An 18314-nucleotide genomic window follows, 5' to 3' on the forward strand; every position below is an offset into this window, starting at 1 on the left:
GTTAATTCATTAGGAGTGCAAAAATGGTGATATTTGAATTCTTTCCTTTTTCTTTCATTTATTCACCAGACCACGTCTATAAATCAAAGCTACCCATCATCTCCTGTGTGGTTACCCAGTGGTAAATTCCCATAGGAAAGACAGTATGTTTGATTCTTTCTTTTTATTTACAGTTTTTCAAATTAATACATCTATTCCTGTCATCTGCCTAAGGTTCCCAATTAGTTTGTCAGTAGCATTATGTGCTAGTAGATTTTAACGTATTTGATGAGTTTCAGTTTGCTGCGGTTATTATCCTTGATGAAGCTCAGATTGCCCCCATTTTTGGCCAATGGCAGCCTCTTTGAGTTGGCTCTTTTATCTTTTAACATAACTCTAACAGTTTTTGAGACCTTCCTTGCTAGTATGACAAGATATTTTAGACTTATTATATATATTTCTTGCCCCAGACCTGGGATTAACCATTTTTGCAGAAAGTCCTTATTTCTTCTGGTAGGAAATTATATTTTAAGACTACATTTGGGGCACTAGGGATGGTCATTGCTACTAGTTGGTCATTGTTTCTAGGCCTTTTAGTGTCAGGGCTAGGAAATATATGTATTCTCTCACACAATAAAATAGTGCTTAAATTCATACAGAAACTTCCAACAACACATTCATATTAATATCACATTAGCACTATTAAGAATCTTATTTCATTTCCAAATATATTCTGTCCCTAAAGTCAGCCTAGTTTTTTTTTTTTTGCCATTACTTTTTAGATTAAAACATCTATTTATTTCTCTTTTCTGTTTTTCCAGTTTGATCATTTGCTGGCACATGTTTGTTGTTTCTCTTTACAGCTTGCAGACCAGGCTGGAATTCCTCCAGGTGTATACAACGTTATTCCCTGCTCTCAAAAGAAGGTCAAAGAAGTAGGGGAAGCACTTTGCACAGATCCCCTAGTGTCTAAAATTTCCTTTACTGGTTCAACAGCCACCGGAAAGGTATGTGACTCAAGTCTCAAAAAACAAATGGCATTCTAATATCTTGTCTTTATAGAGTATCAAAATACTATTTCATCTCGATCACCATTTGTAGGAAGATTTCTGGCAGAGTGTTAAAAGCTCTGTCCCATAACGTAACATCCAATCATTTTCTGGAGATATTTGGATGCTGTTCCTTATTGTGACATGACCTAGGTTTCTATTTGACAAAACTGAAAGTTTAGGGGTAGACAAGGTTCCTATTATTTGTTGCATGTGAAGTAGCTGAAAGTTGTCCATAACTTTGGAATTCCCGTAACTCTGGAATGCATGTTTCTTTCATAATCTAGAATTAAAGAAATGGATGTCTTAGAATTGAACAAAAATTGTGTTTAGTATAAAGGTGCTAACAGAAACAGAAAGGTCTTTTTTTTTTTTTTCGTTTTTTTTCCCCCCTCATATGTTGAAAAGTTCTTTCCCGAAAACTTCATTTGTGTGCCTGTGAGTGCATTTTTACTTATCCTTTAAAATGTTCAAAAGAGAAAAAAAGCAGAGGAGAACAAAAGTTCTTATTTATGGTGTTTCTCTCCAGATAGTATACTTTTTTCTGCTGGTATTTATATACATACACACACACACACACACACACACACACACTCATGCTAGAGACGTACATAAACATATATCAGATAAAAATAATATAAATCTAATCTGAAAGTTTTGGTGAAACTGGTCATTTTTTGACACCATGAGAAGCAGGAGAGAATAAAGCACTTTTAGTAGCTCCCAACCATAACCGCATTTGTCACGCCATAAACTCACACTTGGGAAGCCTGCCGTTCATTCCAGAAGCAGGAATTTTTAGATCCATAAACTGCTACCACCCTGATCAATGGATCTTGCAGAGCAAACTTACTCTCGGAGGGTTTCAAGATATCAATAGTTAGAGAAAAAGAGAGAGGCCTGGGAAAAAGGGTTGTAAACCTTTGCCGTTGAAGCCAGAGAAATTCTCAGATGCTGGGCAGAGGCCAGCCACTCATTGCTCAACCTCGCTTTGCTCAGCGAACTATCCCCATTGGATAGACCCCGAAGGAAAATGTGGACCATGTTCCTGCCAAGTCCAACTGTGCCTCTTAAATTATTTACACAGGACAGTGATTCACTTCAAGTGGTTTAAAGGGAAGAGTGATAGGAATCACTGATAAAGGAATAGCCAAGGGCCTCTTCTGAGCTGATCTTTGCAGAGGATCAGTGGCTGAGCTGATCTTGGACCGCAGAATCTTGCCTCTACTGAACCCCATTCGGTCAGCCTGTTCTGGAGATGCTGCCCTGCCCTCACTGCTTCCAGGGGGACCACCCCTCCTGGGGCCTGCTGCCTGGACAGCAGCCATGCTTTATAGCACATAGTACCTCATCTGTTCCCCCGCAGAGAATTCAACCATGAGTGGTCATTTGACACGAGGAAAACAGATTCATAGGCTGGCCAGTGACCTAGGACGAGTGACCTGGCCATAGAGAGATGAGCTGGGCACTCACGGTCCCTTTCTAGGGCTTTGGAAGCTGAGATCCTGAGAAGGTCAGCAGGGGGAACTGGAGCAGAAAGGATTCCTTAAGACGTAGCAGGACTGCAGGCAGTGCCACAGGGGTCATGAAGGCCAGAGCCAGGTTCAAGCCCTCATCATGGGCACTGAGTAGCAAGAAGACGCAGTCAGAGGACACAGGTGGAGGCAAGCGACCCAAGAGTGAGCAGAATCAGAAAAATCAATGGCCTGGCAGAGAGCATTTCTTAAAAATTCAAAAGAAAATAAAGAAATAGGTTTACTCACACCAGTCAGAATGGCCATCATTAAAAAGTCTACAAATAAATGCTGAAAAGGGTATGGAGAAAAGGGAACCCTCCTACACTGTTGGTAGGAGTGTAAATTGGTGCAGCCACTATGGAAAACAGTATGAAGGTTCCTCAAAAAACTATGATCCGATAGAGTTGCCATATGATAGAGTTGCCATATGATCCAACAATCTCACTCCTGGGCATATATCCAGACAAAACTATAATTCGAAAAGATAACATGCACCCCTATGTTCATAGCAGCACTATTTACAATAGCCAAGACATGGAAGTAACCTAAATGTCCATCAACAGATAAATGGATAAAGAAGGTGTGGTATGTATATACAGTGGAATACTACTCAGCCATAAAAAAGAATGAAATAATGCCATTTGCAGCAATATGGTTGGACCTAGAGATCATCATACTAAGTGAAGTCAGAAAGAGAAAGACAAATACCATATGATATTGCTTATATGTGGAATCTAAAATATGAACTTATCTACGAAACAGAAACAGACACACAGACATAGAGAACAGACTTGTGGTTGCCAAGGGGGAGGGGGGGTGAGGGAGGGATGGAGTGGGAGTTTGGGATTAGCAGATGCAAACTATTATATATAGACTGGATAAACAACAAGGTCCTACTGCATAGCACAGGGAACTATATTCAGTATCCTGTGATAAACCATGATGGAAAAGAATATGAGAAAGTATAAACACACACATATATATATATGTATACATAACTGGATCACTTTGCCGTACAGCAGAAACTAACAACATTGTAAATCAACTATACATCAATAAAATAAATTTTAAAAAAAGAAATAGGTTTAATCTTAAAACTTGTGCTACTTTGTTGAATAGTAACATTTCATTGAGAAGACCATTTTTACTAGTTCATTGCTGGAATATTAACATCTGGGCATATAGAGAAGTACCAGCACTGAAGCAATTTTCCAGCTTTTCTGAATTTTGACTAAGAGACCTATCATAAAACCCACAGCTGTGTATCACAGGGACCAGTCCTGGAGTGACCTTGGGCTTTTGACCACTGTTCGTTTCACTTGAACCATCCAAGCGGGTCCATCGTTCTCATAGCTGTGGCTGGACAAAGACCTGCTATCGTGTAATAAAGCAAACATCCCTGGGCAGCTTTCCTAGGCCATAAGAATCTCTTCCTGGATATTTAAAGCCTAACAGTTATATGTATCAAAAAGCCTTACAGCTGTGCATTGAGCTAGTGATTATACTTTTTGTTGTTGTTGTTATAGTGATTCTACTTCTACATATTTATACTGAGGGAATAATTGCAGTGTTGTTTTAATAGCAAGGAATTGGAAGCAACTTAAATTTACAACAGATGGGGGCTGAATAAATAAATGAATGAATAGCTCTGCAATGAAATACTAGGCAAGCAGCTAAAGGATGTTCTAGAAACACACGCTGATATGGGTGTGTTTAAAGTGTTGTGAGCATGCTACGATGTTCCAGATATATGACTAATTGGGAAGATAAAGCAGGTTATAAAGCTGCGTAACTCTACCATCCTGTTTTCTTTAAAAAAAAAAAAAAAAAAAAAAAAAGGCACATGTCCCTGGTGTGTGTGGCCAAATTCTGGATGGATATACCTTAAGGTTTTATCAGTGGTAAGCTATGGGTTATGGGGTTATGGGTGATTTTATTAGCGTATCTCTATAATATGATAATTTTATCATAATTTTTATCATAATTTTTTATGCTTATCATAACAAATTTATCATTTTTTAATAGGTCATACATTGACATGGTTCAAAAATTGGGACAATATAAACATGTTTATATTCAGAAGTTTCACCCTCACCCCCATCCCCGATTTCCTCCCTTTTATAAGTAATTTTTAGTTTCTTTATCTTCCTTGTGTTTCTTTACCAAATACAAGCAAATATGAATACGTATAGATTATTATTTTCCCCTTTTCTTATGCAAACTGTCATCTTGTATACACTACTGTGCACCTGGCTTTTTCCACTACTGGGTAATTTTTTGAAACAAAGGCTTACCGGTCCATGTAGTTGATTCGGTGCTCACGGCATCCTCTCATCTGCTCCCAGGTCCTGTTGCACCATGCGGCAAACTCTGTGAAAAGGGTGTCCATGGAGCTGGGCGGCCATGCCCCATTCATCGTGTTCGACAGCGCCAATGTTGACCAGGCTGTCGCTGGGGCCATGGCATCCAAATTTAGGAACTCTGGACAGGTGAGTCCCAGGGCATTTTTCTGGGTTGTGTGTTTTACAGATCCTACCCCCTTCCTCACCTCCTGGGAGGACACTTCCCTCATTCTTTGTCCACGTCTTCTTTCATCAGATGTTTAGTAAGTGCCCCCTCTTTGCCTGGGACTCTGCTAGGCTCAGAGGGTCCAAAGAGACATAAGTCATCATCCCTGGCTTCAAGGCATTTCCTGAACAGCAGATGCCTTTTAATCAAATTGTTGTCTCTTCTCATCTTTCATCTCCTCTTTGAATCTGGTTATTTTCATAGTTTTACCTCGCTGGGCTCTTCTCTGCTGAACAGGTTTAAACATCTCCTCAGACACAAAATAGCCTGAACACCTAGGGTCTGAGGCCTACAGTCTTAAGGAAAAGAAGGGAGGAAAATGTTGAGATGGTGCCTTGAAAAACTCAAAGCCCTGCTGCCTGGATCTCATTCTTCCCGAGATGGAGGGGGCATGACAGGCACCCACTACAGGGCTGCACACACTACAGTGGCCCAAGGAGGGTCCAGGTTGTCCTTGGGAGAGTGGTGGCCTGAGCTCACACCTTGTAGGGAATCCTGGAGCATTAGATCTAGCAGGGACCTTCCCAGTTATCTGACACAAAACTTGCATTTTACAGCTGAAGACATGAAACTCTAGAAAGACTAACTGACTTGAAGTCATACATCCTTGGGTTCAGGATCTGGGACTGTGAACCTAGGGCCCGGTCGCCCAACTTCTATGCAAGCTGTTGCCAGGATCCTGGCTTCTTATACAATATTCTTAAGCACTTTGTCTTGGAGTACCATCACTAAGCAGTTTTAAATGCATTCCAGAAATGGAATGATAACTCCTGAAAGGTTATCTGGGGGAAAAAAAGGTGAAATGTTGTATAATATTCCATATTAAATAGTTTTCATTTTTGTTTTGGCCTTTGGTAATTAATTTTTCTCCTTTCACATAACCTAATAAGCTTGGTTGTTTCAGAAACTGGTATGTTTCCTTTTAGAAACACAAAATGCCAAGGTGAGTAACCTTCAGAGTTACACTTATAAATCTACAACTTTGGGGTGTATTGCTTTAAGCCGATAAAGATGCATAGGATACAAAATTATCTATAGGCTTGTTTCAATTAGAAAAATACATGATTAAGAAAAAAGCCAAGAAGAAAAATGTATCAAGGGTAACTACATTTCCTGTAATGTGTTTGTATTACATAATTTTTAAATATTAGGTCTAATTAGAAAAAATAATAAGCAAAGAGCTTTTCAATAATTTAGGCTGACATGGAAGAATGGTCTTGCGTCCATTTTCAAAAATCTCGGATTCCGCCAAGCACTTGAAAGGTTTAATAAGCTAGTGGATGTAAGTTAGCCTCTGAATCCCTTTCCTTCTAGCTCTGCTGTCACTGCAGCATCACTGTCTCAGGGAGTTACAGTTTCTTGTGTTGGTTTTATTCTTTCCAATAGGAGCCATTCGAAAAAACTTGGGTTAGATGGCTTTTTGGTTTTTTGTGCACAGATATTTATCCTCGCTTACCTGTTTAACCACAGAGATGTGGCGGCTGTAGAGGGGCTGGGAGAAGTACATGCACTCAGCACGTTTGTCTTTAGGGCCAAGCCCACGTGGGGAGGAACATAGCAGGTAGAACACAGGATGGGAATCACCTGGGAAAGTGCATTCACATTCAGAGGTAGCAGCAGTCACACGGTTATTGGTTGGGTCAATAGCTTCCAACAGACTGTCAGTGTGAGTTTGTTTCTTTTTGTCTAGACTTGTGTTTGCTCAAACCGTTTCTTGGTGCAAAGGGGTATCCATGATTCCTTTGTGAAAAAATTTGCCGAGGCAATTAAAACAAACCTGCATGTGGGTAATGGATTTGAGGAGAGAACTACTCAAGGCCCGTTAATTAATGAGAAAGCTGTAGAAAAGGTAAGTTCGTTTTATTATCTGTTCAATGTCATGGTTTCAGTATCAGAAACTTAACTAGCAAAACCACTCTGGTAAGGTGGCCAGCAAGGCGGTTTTGGAAATGATGGAGAAATTGGGAAAACAACTGAGTTTCTGCCAATTTGTATAAACTGAGTGGCACCACGTGGTTATAAGCTTTTCCAGCTCCGTCATTTCACTGAGTGCCCATGACATCTGTCACTTCTGTTCTCCTACTGCCCTCCCTAAATTTTCTTTTACAGTGGTGATAATTCTGTCTCCTGCTGCCTCAGGAATTAAGATCCTGAAATACAAAGTTCTTTAATTTTTGGAACACCTAAAAGGAAAGGAAAAAGGCTTTGTTTTTGAGATCGTTTATGTTTCAGCTGAACTGCTGGCTGGCATTGAAAACAAAATGCCCTTGCAGAAGAATCCTTGGCGAAAACATCCTGGCAGGAGCTGTAGAGCCACAGAAATCATGTTTAAGATTTAGAGATGGTGAGAAAGGGAAACTCCTTAAGCAAGGATTTGTTTGTTCAAATGTCACAATCTTGACTACTAGCGAGGTGAGTTTTCTCTTCTTGTTCTACTGTTTTAAAAAAATAATCCTCTTTAGAGTTGCCTACAAGGAGGTTTCTTATAATACCAAACATCCGGTATGCTCCCTAGATAAGTCCTTACTGGTAGAAAGGATTTCGATAGAATTTTAGTAGAAAATAGAGGCTGGAGGTTGTGTGTGGGGAAAAAAGGGGGCACAGCCAGCCTCCTGGGTCACCTGAAGAACCAAAATCAAGTTAGAGCCAGGTCAGCACCCAGGTGGGAAGCACAGCCCAATCGCTGTTCGTCGGCCTCCTGAGGGCCTGAGGACCTGAGGACCAAGCCCTGGCATGGCTGCCCTGACCCAGTGGGCAGTCTCGTTGGCTGAAGATCATGTCTGGTGCCTTCCCCAGTAGACACCAAGGAAGTACTGGGGTTTTGTGGAGCTCTAATAACATTTCTAGTTATTGCCTTGGGATTCTCTATCTCTAGATTAAGAACATACATTAAAGTTTACATCGGTACCACCTGCTTTTTTTCTTTTTTTAATTTATTTATTTATTTATTTATGGCTGTGTTTGGGTCTTCGTTTCTACGCGAGGGCTTTCTCTAGTTGTGGCGAGCGGGGGCCACTCTTCATCGCGGTGCGCGGGCCTCTCACCATCGCGGCCTCTCCTGTTGTGGAGCACAGGCTCCAGACGTGCAGGCTCAGTAACTGTGGCTCGCGGGCCCAGTTGCTCCGCGGCATGTGGGATCTTCCCAGACCAGGGCTCGAACCCGTGTCCCCTGCATTGGCAGGCAGACTCTCAACCACTGCGCCACCAGGGAAGCCCCCATCTGCATTTTTGAGGTGACTTTGGACCCTGGGCACTCAGCCAGTGAAGAAAATTTGGCTCTGTACCATCTGTGGTTCAAGTCCCAGAGGGCTGGTTCTTAACCCACCCCGGTACCTTTAACAACTACAGATGCCTCAGTCCTACTTGAGGAGATTGGGGGTGAATTTGTCTGGAGTAGGGCCTAGGCATTTAGGGCCCCAGTTATTGCTAGTTTGCAGACTGGGAAACCCGTCTGGAGATTTTGTTGTTATTCTTGCCAAAGTGATTGTATAGACATTGCTCTCTAGAGGACGCTGTTTCCTAGGACCTCAAGCAACTACAGTTGAAGGGTTTTTTTGTTTTTGTTTTTTTTTCCTCTGAGAGTTTAGTAGAAAACATCTTGTCTGAAAACAATCCATTATGCTGGCTTTAGTGTACATACAGTCACAGGGTAAATACCTGGGGGAAAAAAGTGCACATCACATTTAATGTGACAAGAGGAGGACAGAGCATATTCTATTTGAGGTCAAATAGAATGGGGCCTTGTTAAGTATGTTAACTATAGGTATTTTTAGAGATATTAATCATAGAAAGTAAGCCAGGCTGGCTAATGGCGATTTGTTGCGGACAGCGGACTATGAGAGCATTAGAAGGGGTGAGGGTTTCGAAAGGGTGAATCTGGACAGCAGACCGTGCCCAAGCCTGTACTTCTCTCTTCTGAAATCCTACAGCATATTCTGCTGAGAATGGGAGGCGGGGCGAGGCTCCAGTGGACCATGGATTGTGATGAACTTCTGGAAGGCAGCAGGGATCGTGTTAACGAAGTCAAAGCAGATGAGGCAGGCCCAGGGGAAGCCTGCAGAGGAAATGGGTGTCATTTCTAGGATGGAGCTTTTCTAGAAATGGCTGGGGTAGAGGGTAGCAATGGGAGGAGGGGAGAAATAGTGCTCATTGGTTCTACTTCTGCACAGTTTTCTGGGTCATTTCCCTCCACCCACCACCAACACATACAACATAACAGAGGCATTTGCTCTGGGCAGGAAAATGCCTCTGAAGAAATAGAGCAGCCAGCCTAGGAGGAGTACAGCTTGAAGAGTGAGGGTAGGCACGCCAGAGAGGAGCTCCCCTGCCTTTGCCCTTTGCTCGGATGGGGCCACCCCTAAAGTGAAGCCTGCCGAGTGAGACAAACCCAAGCTTGGCGTTGTCCCTCTCGTTCGGGGAAGAGACTGGAAACAGCAGAGGTCACCCTTGTCACCCATTGAAATTAACCAACCCCATCCTTCATTAGAAAGATGAATAACCAAGAATCACGACAGCCCTAGAGGAAAACCCATAGCAAGCACATCAGAGGAGGGTCAAGAAGAACAAACAGAACAGTTGACCCTCAAGGAAGCAGTTGACCCTCAAGGAAGCAGATGACTCTGTGAACAGACAGGATTTCTTCTAGGAATCTACTAGTATTCTCCAAGAGTTCTGAGAAGATAGTATATCTATAAAACAGAAGCAGGTTCTATGAAAATGAAGCAATGAGAACAAGAAAGAACGTTTTTATTTATTTATTTGGCTGTGCCACGCAGCTTGTGGGATCTCAGTTCTCTGACCAGGGATTGAACCTGGGCCACAGCAGTGAAGGCCTGGAATCCTAACCACGAGGCCACCAGGGAACTCCTAGAAAGAATGTTTTTAGAAATTAAAAACATGGTGGTCAAAATCTTTTTAAAACTCAGTAATGAAGATGGAAGACAAAATCGAGGAGAGCTCTTAGAATTTAAAGCAAAAGACAAAGAGATGAAAAATATGGCAGGAATGCACAAAGAAATCGATCTGAGGTGAGGGGTGTATCCATTTTAGTAATAGGAACTCTAGAAAGAAAGACCTGAGATGGAAGAAATAGGATTATCAAATACTAGAGGAAAACTTCTCAGAGCTAGGGGAAAATAACAATTCTTCAAAATTGAAAGACTTCATCAATTGCCAAGTAGAATAATAAAAAGAAAAACCCAGATATGTTTCATTAAAATTTTAGAATGTCAGGAACATACCAGAATATTCAAGAAGCTTCCAGAGGCGGGACAAGCTACCCACAAACCCACAAAGGAGTGAGGACTTTTTTTTTTTTTTGGCTACGCTGCTGGCATGGGGGATCTTAGTTCCCTGATCAGGGATCGAACCTGCACTCAGCGTTCTGAAGGAAAATTACTTTGGGTCCAAATTCCATCACCAACCAATGCAAGGTAAAACACCAGACATGCAGTGTCAGAAAACTCTGAAGGTAAACCATTTTCAGTGCACCTTGTTTGAAACAACGACTCAAGGAGAATGTATTAGAACAAAATGAAAGTGAAATCCAGGGAGGAGAACAACATGGGATCCAAGAGCCTGGAACTAACCCAGGAAGGAGATGAGAACAAATCCCAGGGAGACAGCTGAGCATCAGGCCTGCAAAGACATGGGCATATGTATATTGGACCGTTCGACAAACTGTAAGAGCAAACAGCCAGAAAATCACAGAGCTGGGAGGAGACAGCATGGTACACACCATGTGCCCTCTTGCCTCTGTACCTCTGTGTATTTGGTTCTTTCTACCCAGAAGGGACCAGGGTACATTAACCTATCTGAAAAAGAAAGAAACCCAGTTACAGTTTTCTGCAGTTTAAACATTTCCCAAGTATCCTGGACCACCTTGCCCAAGGGCTCTTCTTTTTCTCTTCACACAGGTAGAGAAACATGTGAGTGATGCCATTTCCCAAGGGGCCACCGTTGTGACAGGTGGGAAGCGACATCAAGTTGGAAAAAATTTCTTCGAGCCCACCCTGCTCAGCAATGTCACCCGAGACATGCTCTGCTCTCAGGAAGAGACTTTTGGGCCTGTGGCACCCGTTATCAAGTAAGGTCATCCAGCGGGTTGGAAGACAGGAGAAAGGGTAGGAAAGGAAAAGGAAACCTGGAGAGAAATCCAGTTCATGTGTTGTTTGAGGCCTGGGTGGGGGATGGGCTGAAGCAGAGAGCAGGGTTGTATCAGTGGAAACACTAAGTTCAATGTAACATTTAAAAAATTTTGTTTCTATTATTGCCTCTTTAGACCACAAAATTTACCAAATTCTCTACTTTGCTCTCTTGCTTTCTGCTGAACTCATTTTTCTTTGTAATGAAGTACATCCTTTAAGAGTTCTTTCAAGGGCGTCTGTGGGAAATGAACTGTGTGTTCTTATGTGACCTTTTATCTCACAGTCACAAGTAAATAATAGTTTACCTGCATAAAATTCTAGCTTCAACACTTTGAAGATGTCACACCTTGGTCTACTTATTTCGAGGGTTGTCACTGAGAAAGCTGATACCTGGTTCTTACTCCTGTGAAGGGATATGCTTTTTCTCTTTAGAGACTTTTAAAATTTCTCACGGCCTTTGACGTTCTTAAATTTTACCATGGTAGCTTGGGTATGGCACACTGTGAGCTTTTTCAGTCTGAGGTCCTAATGTCTTTCTTTAACGTCTAAAGTGTTTGTTTAGTCCTGGGAAATTCTTGGTCATTATTTCTCCAAATATTTCTCTCTCTTCTATTGCTAATGAAATTTATAGATTAATCTGACATTGGGGAAATGAACCACTTGGAGAACTTTCATCTTCTTTGTTTTAATAATTTTTTTTTTACCTGGAGTATGAACTTGACATTTTCCAAAAGGATGCAGTGGTTAGGAATGCAGGCTTTGGAGATGAGTTGGGTGTAGATTCAGGCTTTGCTACTTCATACCTGTGTCCCCTTGAACAGGTTAACTTCTCTGAGCCTCAGGGTCCTTGATGGGAAAAGGAGTAAAAACTAGTACCTGCCTAACAGGACAGTTGTAAGGTTTAAATGACATAATGTACGTAAAGCACTTAGCACATTGCCTGATATCATTATGGTTGTTGTTGTGTAAATAAAGCATTAGGTCAGGGAGGGGGACACAGTTGTTACTAGGGGTCTCTGGTCTCACACTTCTTCTGGGACACAGGGTGGTGGGAGCACCACCCACGTTAGCACAAAAAGGTGAAAATCCTCAAGGATGTCACAACTGATGATGTGATGACTGCATTTTCTTTTTATTTATTTATTTATTTATTTGGTTGCACTGGGTCTTAGTGGCTCCAGGGCTCCTTAGTGGCGGCACGTGGGCTCCTTAGTTGCAGCAGTCAGGCTCCTTAGTTGCGGCACGCATGTGGGATCTTGTTCCCTGACCAGGGCTCGAACCCGGGCCCCCTGCATTGGGAGCTCAGAGTCTTATCCACTGTGCCAGCAGGGAAGTCCCGATGACTGCATTTTCGAGGGACAGGTGGGCAGTGAGGACATGGGTGATGCCCTGTTTTCTGTTCTCTGGCGGGTAGAATGGCTTGCTCTCTACAGGTGGAGAGACAAGCCCTGGGAGACACAACTGGTCATCCTCGGAACAAATAATTCTCCTGGGGTCACCCTCCTTGACCTGCCCTCCCCCAGAGCGCTCTCTTCTCTCCCAGTCGTCCTCTTGCATTGACTGGGGTCCGCCAGCTCTGCCCGGTGCCTTCAGAGGGCTGGCTGGCTGGCTGCCACTGCTGCTGGACCCTGGATTGAGGAACTGTGAAGCGGACAATGTTTCGCCCCCAGTTACAGTTCTGGGGCAACAGAAAAAGGCCTCTGAAATGTTGTTCCAGAAATACGATGATAAAGCTGGAAGAGGCTGCATAAGGCTTCCACACTAGCAGTCTCATTTCCAAGGGGAACAGACCCCCAGCACCGTCACACTGTTCAGAGCATAAGTGGTGGGGCCGACACTAGAGCCCTGGGCCCCAGTGGCCTCTGGATGTTTTCCTTCTCCTACATTATGGCTGCTTCTAAAGTAGTTGTTATGATCGGTACATTTTTCTTTTTTTTTTTTTGGCCCCACCTTGTGGCTTGCGGGATCCCAGTTCCCCAACCAGGGATTGAACCCGGGGTCACAGCAGTGAAAGCGTGGAGTCCCAACCACTGGACCACCAGGGAGGTCCGATCGGTACATATTATTCTTCTTAGTAGGTAGCAAGAGCCGTAATCCTTTTCTTAAGGCGTTTTGTTCGACATGCTGAATACTCTGCAGTTCCCTGTGTGTCTCCCGATCTCCTAGAGGAGATGAACTGGTGTTGATCCGAGCTCGCTAACCTTGAACTCTGCAGGGTTGCAGTGAGTGATGGTGTTTTCCTCTGTACTCTCTGCAAAGCTCTGATTAACCCCTCGCCCTTATTTGGGAAACAAATCAGGAGGAAATCAGCTGGTTTTCCTTACTCTCCCCTTAGGGATTTTGCTGATGACCCATCTTGACTTGGCAGGTTTGATACAGAGGAGGAGGCGGTGGCGATCGCTAACGTGGCCGACGTCGGGCTGGCAGGTAGGCGTCCGTCCTCGCTCGGTAGCTGTCATAATCACTTCTCCAGCTGATGCCAGGGTGGCCTTTTAAACGTCACCCTGGGTTTTGAGAAGGCAACTTCACTGGAGCATGTGTTTCGTTGCTTTCCCAGGGGCGAGGGTGGGCTTGTGCAAGTCCGTGTTCTTTCGCCTCATTCCCGGATGCAGGATGGGGGCTCCCTGGTTGGAGCTGGGTATGGTGGTGGGAGAAGAAGCAGTGCCGTGTTTCAGGTGGAGAATCACACGCACCCTGTAAGTCCCATGTTCCCAGAGGCTCGATGCCTGGAAATTCCAAGGGCTTTTCCTCCCATTTTGTGTGGCTCCTGGAAGCCTGAACAAAAGAGATAGCGCCCGACCTCACAGAGAGCATCAGGGGCAATGAAGGAAGTCTCACAGAGTATCCTTCAGTTTGGACATGGACAAGGTGGCCACAGAATGTACTCTATGACCCTGACAAAATTATATGTGCATAAATGCACTCAACAAGGGCTTCCCTGGTGGCGCACTGGTTAAGAGTCCGCCTGCCAATGCAGGGGACACGGGTTCGAGCCCTGGTCCGGGAAGATCCCACATGCTGCAGAGCAACTAAGCCTGTGCGCCACAACTACTGAGCCTGCGAGCCACAACTGCTGAGCCCGTGTGCCACAACTACTGAAGCCCGCGCACCTAGAGCCCGTGCTCCGCAACAAGAGAAGCCACCGCAATGAGAAGCCCACGCGCTGCAACGAAGAGTAGCCCCCGCTCGCCACAACTAGAGAAAGCCCACGCGCAGCAATGAAGACCCAACACAGCCATAAATAAATAAATAAATAAATAAATGACTTTATTAAAAAAAAATAAGGCATTAAAAAAAATGCACTCAACCAATCTGTATTTAGCATTCAGAGTGAATGAAGTGCTGACGAAGATACGAGATACAGCTGTGCTCTACTGGAGCTTCCCCTCTGGGTGGAGGAGAACTGTTGATAACCAGAGGAAGGACGTCCACACCGTAGGGTCCCTTACTCTGCTGCTGAGACTGAGTCTGCCCCTACTCAAAGAGCCTAAAGCTGGAGTAAGGTGTGCACAAGTGCCTCCATAACGCCGAGTTTGGTGTTCCTTTCGTCCCTTCTCGATGGGATGGATGGTGGAGGAAGCCACGCTCCGAACCAGGTCATCAAAGATGGGCAGCATTCTGGTCGTGCAGAGATCGGAGGGGAGAGGTTCTGGGCAGAGGGGGACCAAGGGAGTTAAGAAGTGAAGTAAGATAGGACAGAGAGGATTGGGTGGACAAGTTTGGTGACAACGGCTGGAATAATGGAAGATAAAGCTGAAGATGTTGATTGAAACCACATTAGGGAGAGTTCACATGCCCACCAGAAATTTAACCTTATTTATAGGTAACAAGGAGTCCCTGGAAAGTTTGGGTAAAAACATCACGTGGATAATCTAACAGACGTGTGCGGGATGCACTGGACAGGAGGCCACAGGAGCGGCGTTCGTTATCGTTAACCGTCCTGATAGGAGATGGTGAGGGTGCTGGCGAGAGTGGAATAGGAGCAGAAAGATGGTTTCCAAAGGTTTTGAGATGAAGACATGCACAGGACCAACTCGGGGCTCCACGTGGGAGCAGGGAGGGTTCCAGGCCCGCATGCCTAGGCAGATGGTCATCCATGGCATCCTCAGCTGTGGACATGATGTCTTTAATCAGGGGTCCCCAACCCCCAGGGCCGCAGACCGGTACCGGTCCGCGGCCCATTAGGAACCGGGCCACACAGCAGGAGGTGAGCGGCGGGCGAGCGAGCGAAGCTTCATCTGCCGGTTCCCGTCGCTCCCCATCGCTCGCATTACCGCCTGAACCATCTCCCCCTGCTGTCCATGGAGAAATTGTCTTCCGTGAAACCAGTCCCTGGTGCCAAGAAGGTTGGGGACCGCTGTCTTTAATGACTGTTCTACATCCCATGTCCTTTATCCCCATGACAGGTTATTTTTACTCTCAAGACCCAGCCCAGATCTGGAGGGTGGCGGAGCGGCTAGAAGTCGGCATGGTTGGCGTTAACGAAGGATTGATCTCCTCCGTGGAGTGCCCTTTCGGTGGGGTGAAGCAGTCCGGCCTTGGGCGAGAGGGCTCCAAGTATGGCATTGATGAGTATCTGGAGCTCAAGTACGTGTGCTTTGGAGGCTTATAGGATTCTTTAGTTCTTTAAACAATAAAAAAGGAAGCTTCCCTACATGTATGGGGACATGCCATCCATTATTTTAAATCAGCCCATAGGGTATCTGAATTAGGAATTTTTTAAAGCTCATCCAATCCTCATAATCTTAAGCAGATGCAAATCCTACCCCTCCCCTTACGTGACTAGGGACCAATATATGCCATGCGCCTGAGGCCGCAGACTCCCCGAGAACCAGCGTAGGGTTTATAGAATGAAGCCCTGGACCCCACCACGACCCCGTCTGCCTCAGAGCAAAGTGCAGCGTGAGGCCAGCCGGCCCCCGCAGCCCCATGGTCACGGCTGGGTCACTGCCTGGGCGATGCCGCAGCCGGCACCCACACGGCTCCGGAGCTTAGACCCGGAGGGCGGCAGGGGAGCCCCCTGAGTGTGACTGACGGGCCACTTGGGGTGGTGAAGCACCCCTGGCAACCTGCCAGCTCAGCACTAAAGACACTTGCTGGGTATTCCGAGGTGTTGCTGCAGAGGCTGAACCATTCATTGTTTAAGACTTCAGAAACAGCACGGAATTGCCTGTGTTTCTTTGACCTGAAGGAACCCCTCTCCCTTTTTCGACCATTTTTTAAATTGAAGTCTCCATTGTCCTAAATTAACTGCTTAAAGATTCTGTTTTCATTTCTGTGCTGTTTTCCATGTCATGTTGTTTCCGTTAGGAAATGAGCCTAAGCATAAAGTAAAGCACAGCAGCAGCAGCTTGGTGGGATGGATGGCCCACAAGTAATGGCCTGGCCTGGCTTTGTCCCCATGGATGTGCCATTCAACCCCGCCCCGCCCCCATCCCTCAGGAGAGTGGAGATTCTATACATGCCTTATTTAGCTCCATGGGATATTGTGAGCCTCAGAGAAAGTGAAAGTCTTTGTCAAAAAGTAAAAATTCAGTGTAAGTGCAGGAGTCGTCATTATTACGAGCGGCACCTCCCAGCCCCGCTTGGGTGTCCGGCAGTGGCTTTGCCAAGGTGAGCGGAGGTTGGTACCCACCTGCCCAGCACCTGAGCCTGAGTGAGGGCTTGTCACCTGCAGCCTCTGCTATTTCTGTTCTTAGGAAGTGCCGCTCCTTCACCTGGAAAAGAGCAAAAGCACTTTCACGACAGTAATCCCAAAAGGAAAAAGAATTTCCATAATTGCCAATGGGAAGACGCGTGAGGTTTTGCCCTTCAGGCACCTTTTATCCAATAAGAGTTTTTATAGTTCATCATTGAAAACAAAAACAAAAACAAAAAAACCCTATGACCACTGTTTCCTGTCACTCTGAAAGGAAAACTCTGATTAAAAACACACTAGGCTTTTCTGTATCATGTCTCCGTCTGTCCTGATATACAAGGAAAAGGAATAAAAGCTGTTCCTGGTGGAATAGACAAGGATGAAGCACCTCCTTTTCCACTCTCTCTGTGTGCACACTCCACTGACATTCTGTGGATATTCTGGGGAGGAGAAGGAAAACATGAATGAAAGTATTGCTAGAGGCAGGCACTCCTGGACCCAGCTGGGATGTAGCGTCCCTCACTGAGCCATGGGGAGCTGAATAGCTAAAGGTCTGAGATGTCCCTGTGCACAAAAGTACCACGGCCAGTCCTGGAGCTGCCTTGTGTTTGCCCTGGGTTACATCAGCCATCTCCCCTAAGGCCCAATAAGGAATGAGCTGAAATCCACCTCCTGGTAACATGCATTGCTCAGACCCTGTCCAGAATCACGTACGCATCGTATTGACAGTGAATTTCTACTTTTTAGTTTTAGGGTTGTTTTGTGTAACACCCTAATTACTTAATATTTGGGTGTGCCCATCTGTTTTCTATTAACGATAAAAATGCTGTAACACTAGTTCTTAGAAGTCTGGAATACTGGTGCTTGAAATGTTTGGAGGAATACATTCAAATACATTTGTAACTTTGTAAATCAGTGAATGTCTTGGCTGGGTGGCAGATTTTGAGTTTTCTAGTATATTTGGCTCACCAGGTACATAAATTGAGGGCCAGACACTCATTCCAATATCTTTGATTAATTTTGGAATTAAAATAATTTGAAAAGGAAATAGCTTACTGTTCAGTAAAATTGTTCTGGGTTGTGGGGAAAACGGAGAAGTATTTTTAAATGAACATTTTGGGGGTTATTTTTCAATAAGGTAACCAAATGTGATGGATTTTTAAAAAAATGTATGTTATAACATGAAATAGAAAAGGACCATTAAACCAGGGGTTGGCTCACAGCCCATATCTGGCCTGCCATCTGCTTTTGTACAACCCAGAGCTAAGTATGGTTTTTATATTCCCAAAGGAGTGGTTGGGGAAAAAAATCAAAAGAATAGTATTTCATGACACGTGAAAATTTTGTGAAATTCAGATTTCAGTGTCCAGAAATAAAATTTTATCGGAACCCAGCCACATCCATTCATTTACCATAT

At 44.4% G+C, this 18314-nt stretch overlaps 1 protein-coding gene across 2 annotated transcripts in view; it reads left to right on the forward strand.

The window, feature by feature from the left end:
• ALDH5A1 (aldehyde dehydrogenase 5 family member A1) overlaps positions 1-17945 on the forward strand; it is a 28673-nt gene extending 10728 nt beyond the window's left edge. The window contains exons 5-10 of one of the 2 annotated variants that reach the window (XM_059938031.1): positions 843-986; positions 4891-5034; positions 6804-6962; positions 11029-11198; positions 13628-13686; positions 15666-17945. In XM_059938031.1, coding sequence (XP_059794014.1) covers positions 843-986; positions 4891-5034; positions 6804-6962; positions 11029-11198; positions 13628-13686; positions 15666-15871 — 882 coding nt within the window. In that variant the 3' untranslated portion in view covers positions 15872-17945. Of the gene's footprint in view, positions 1-842; positions 987-4890; positions 5035-6803; positions 6963-11028; positions 11199-13594; positions 13687-15665 lie in introns of those variants that run through there. The other variant, XM_059938032.1, reaches the window with a different exon arrangement.
• Positions 17946-18314: the final 369 nt, after the last annotated feature.

This window comes from Balaenoptera ricei, chromosome 11 (genome assembly GCF_028023285.1).
Source record: "Balaenoptera ricei isolate mBalRic1 chromosome 11, mBalRic1.hap2, whole genome shotgun sequence".
In the NCBI taxonomy this organism is placed as follows: Eukaryota; Metazoa; Chordata; class Mammalia; order Artiodactyla; family Balaenopteridae; genus Balaenoptera; species Balaenoptera ricei.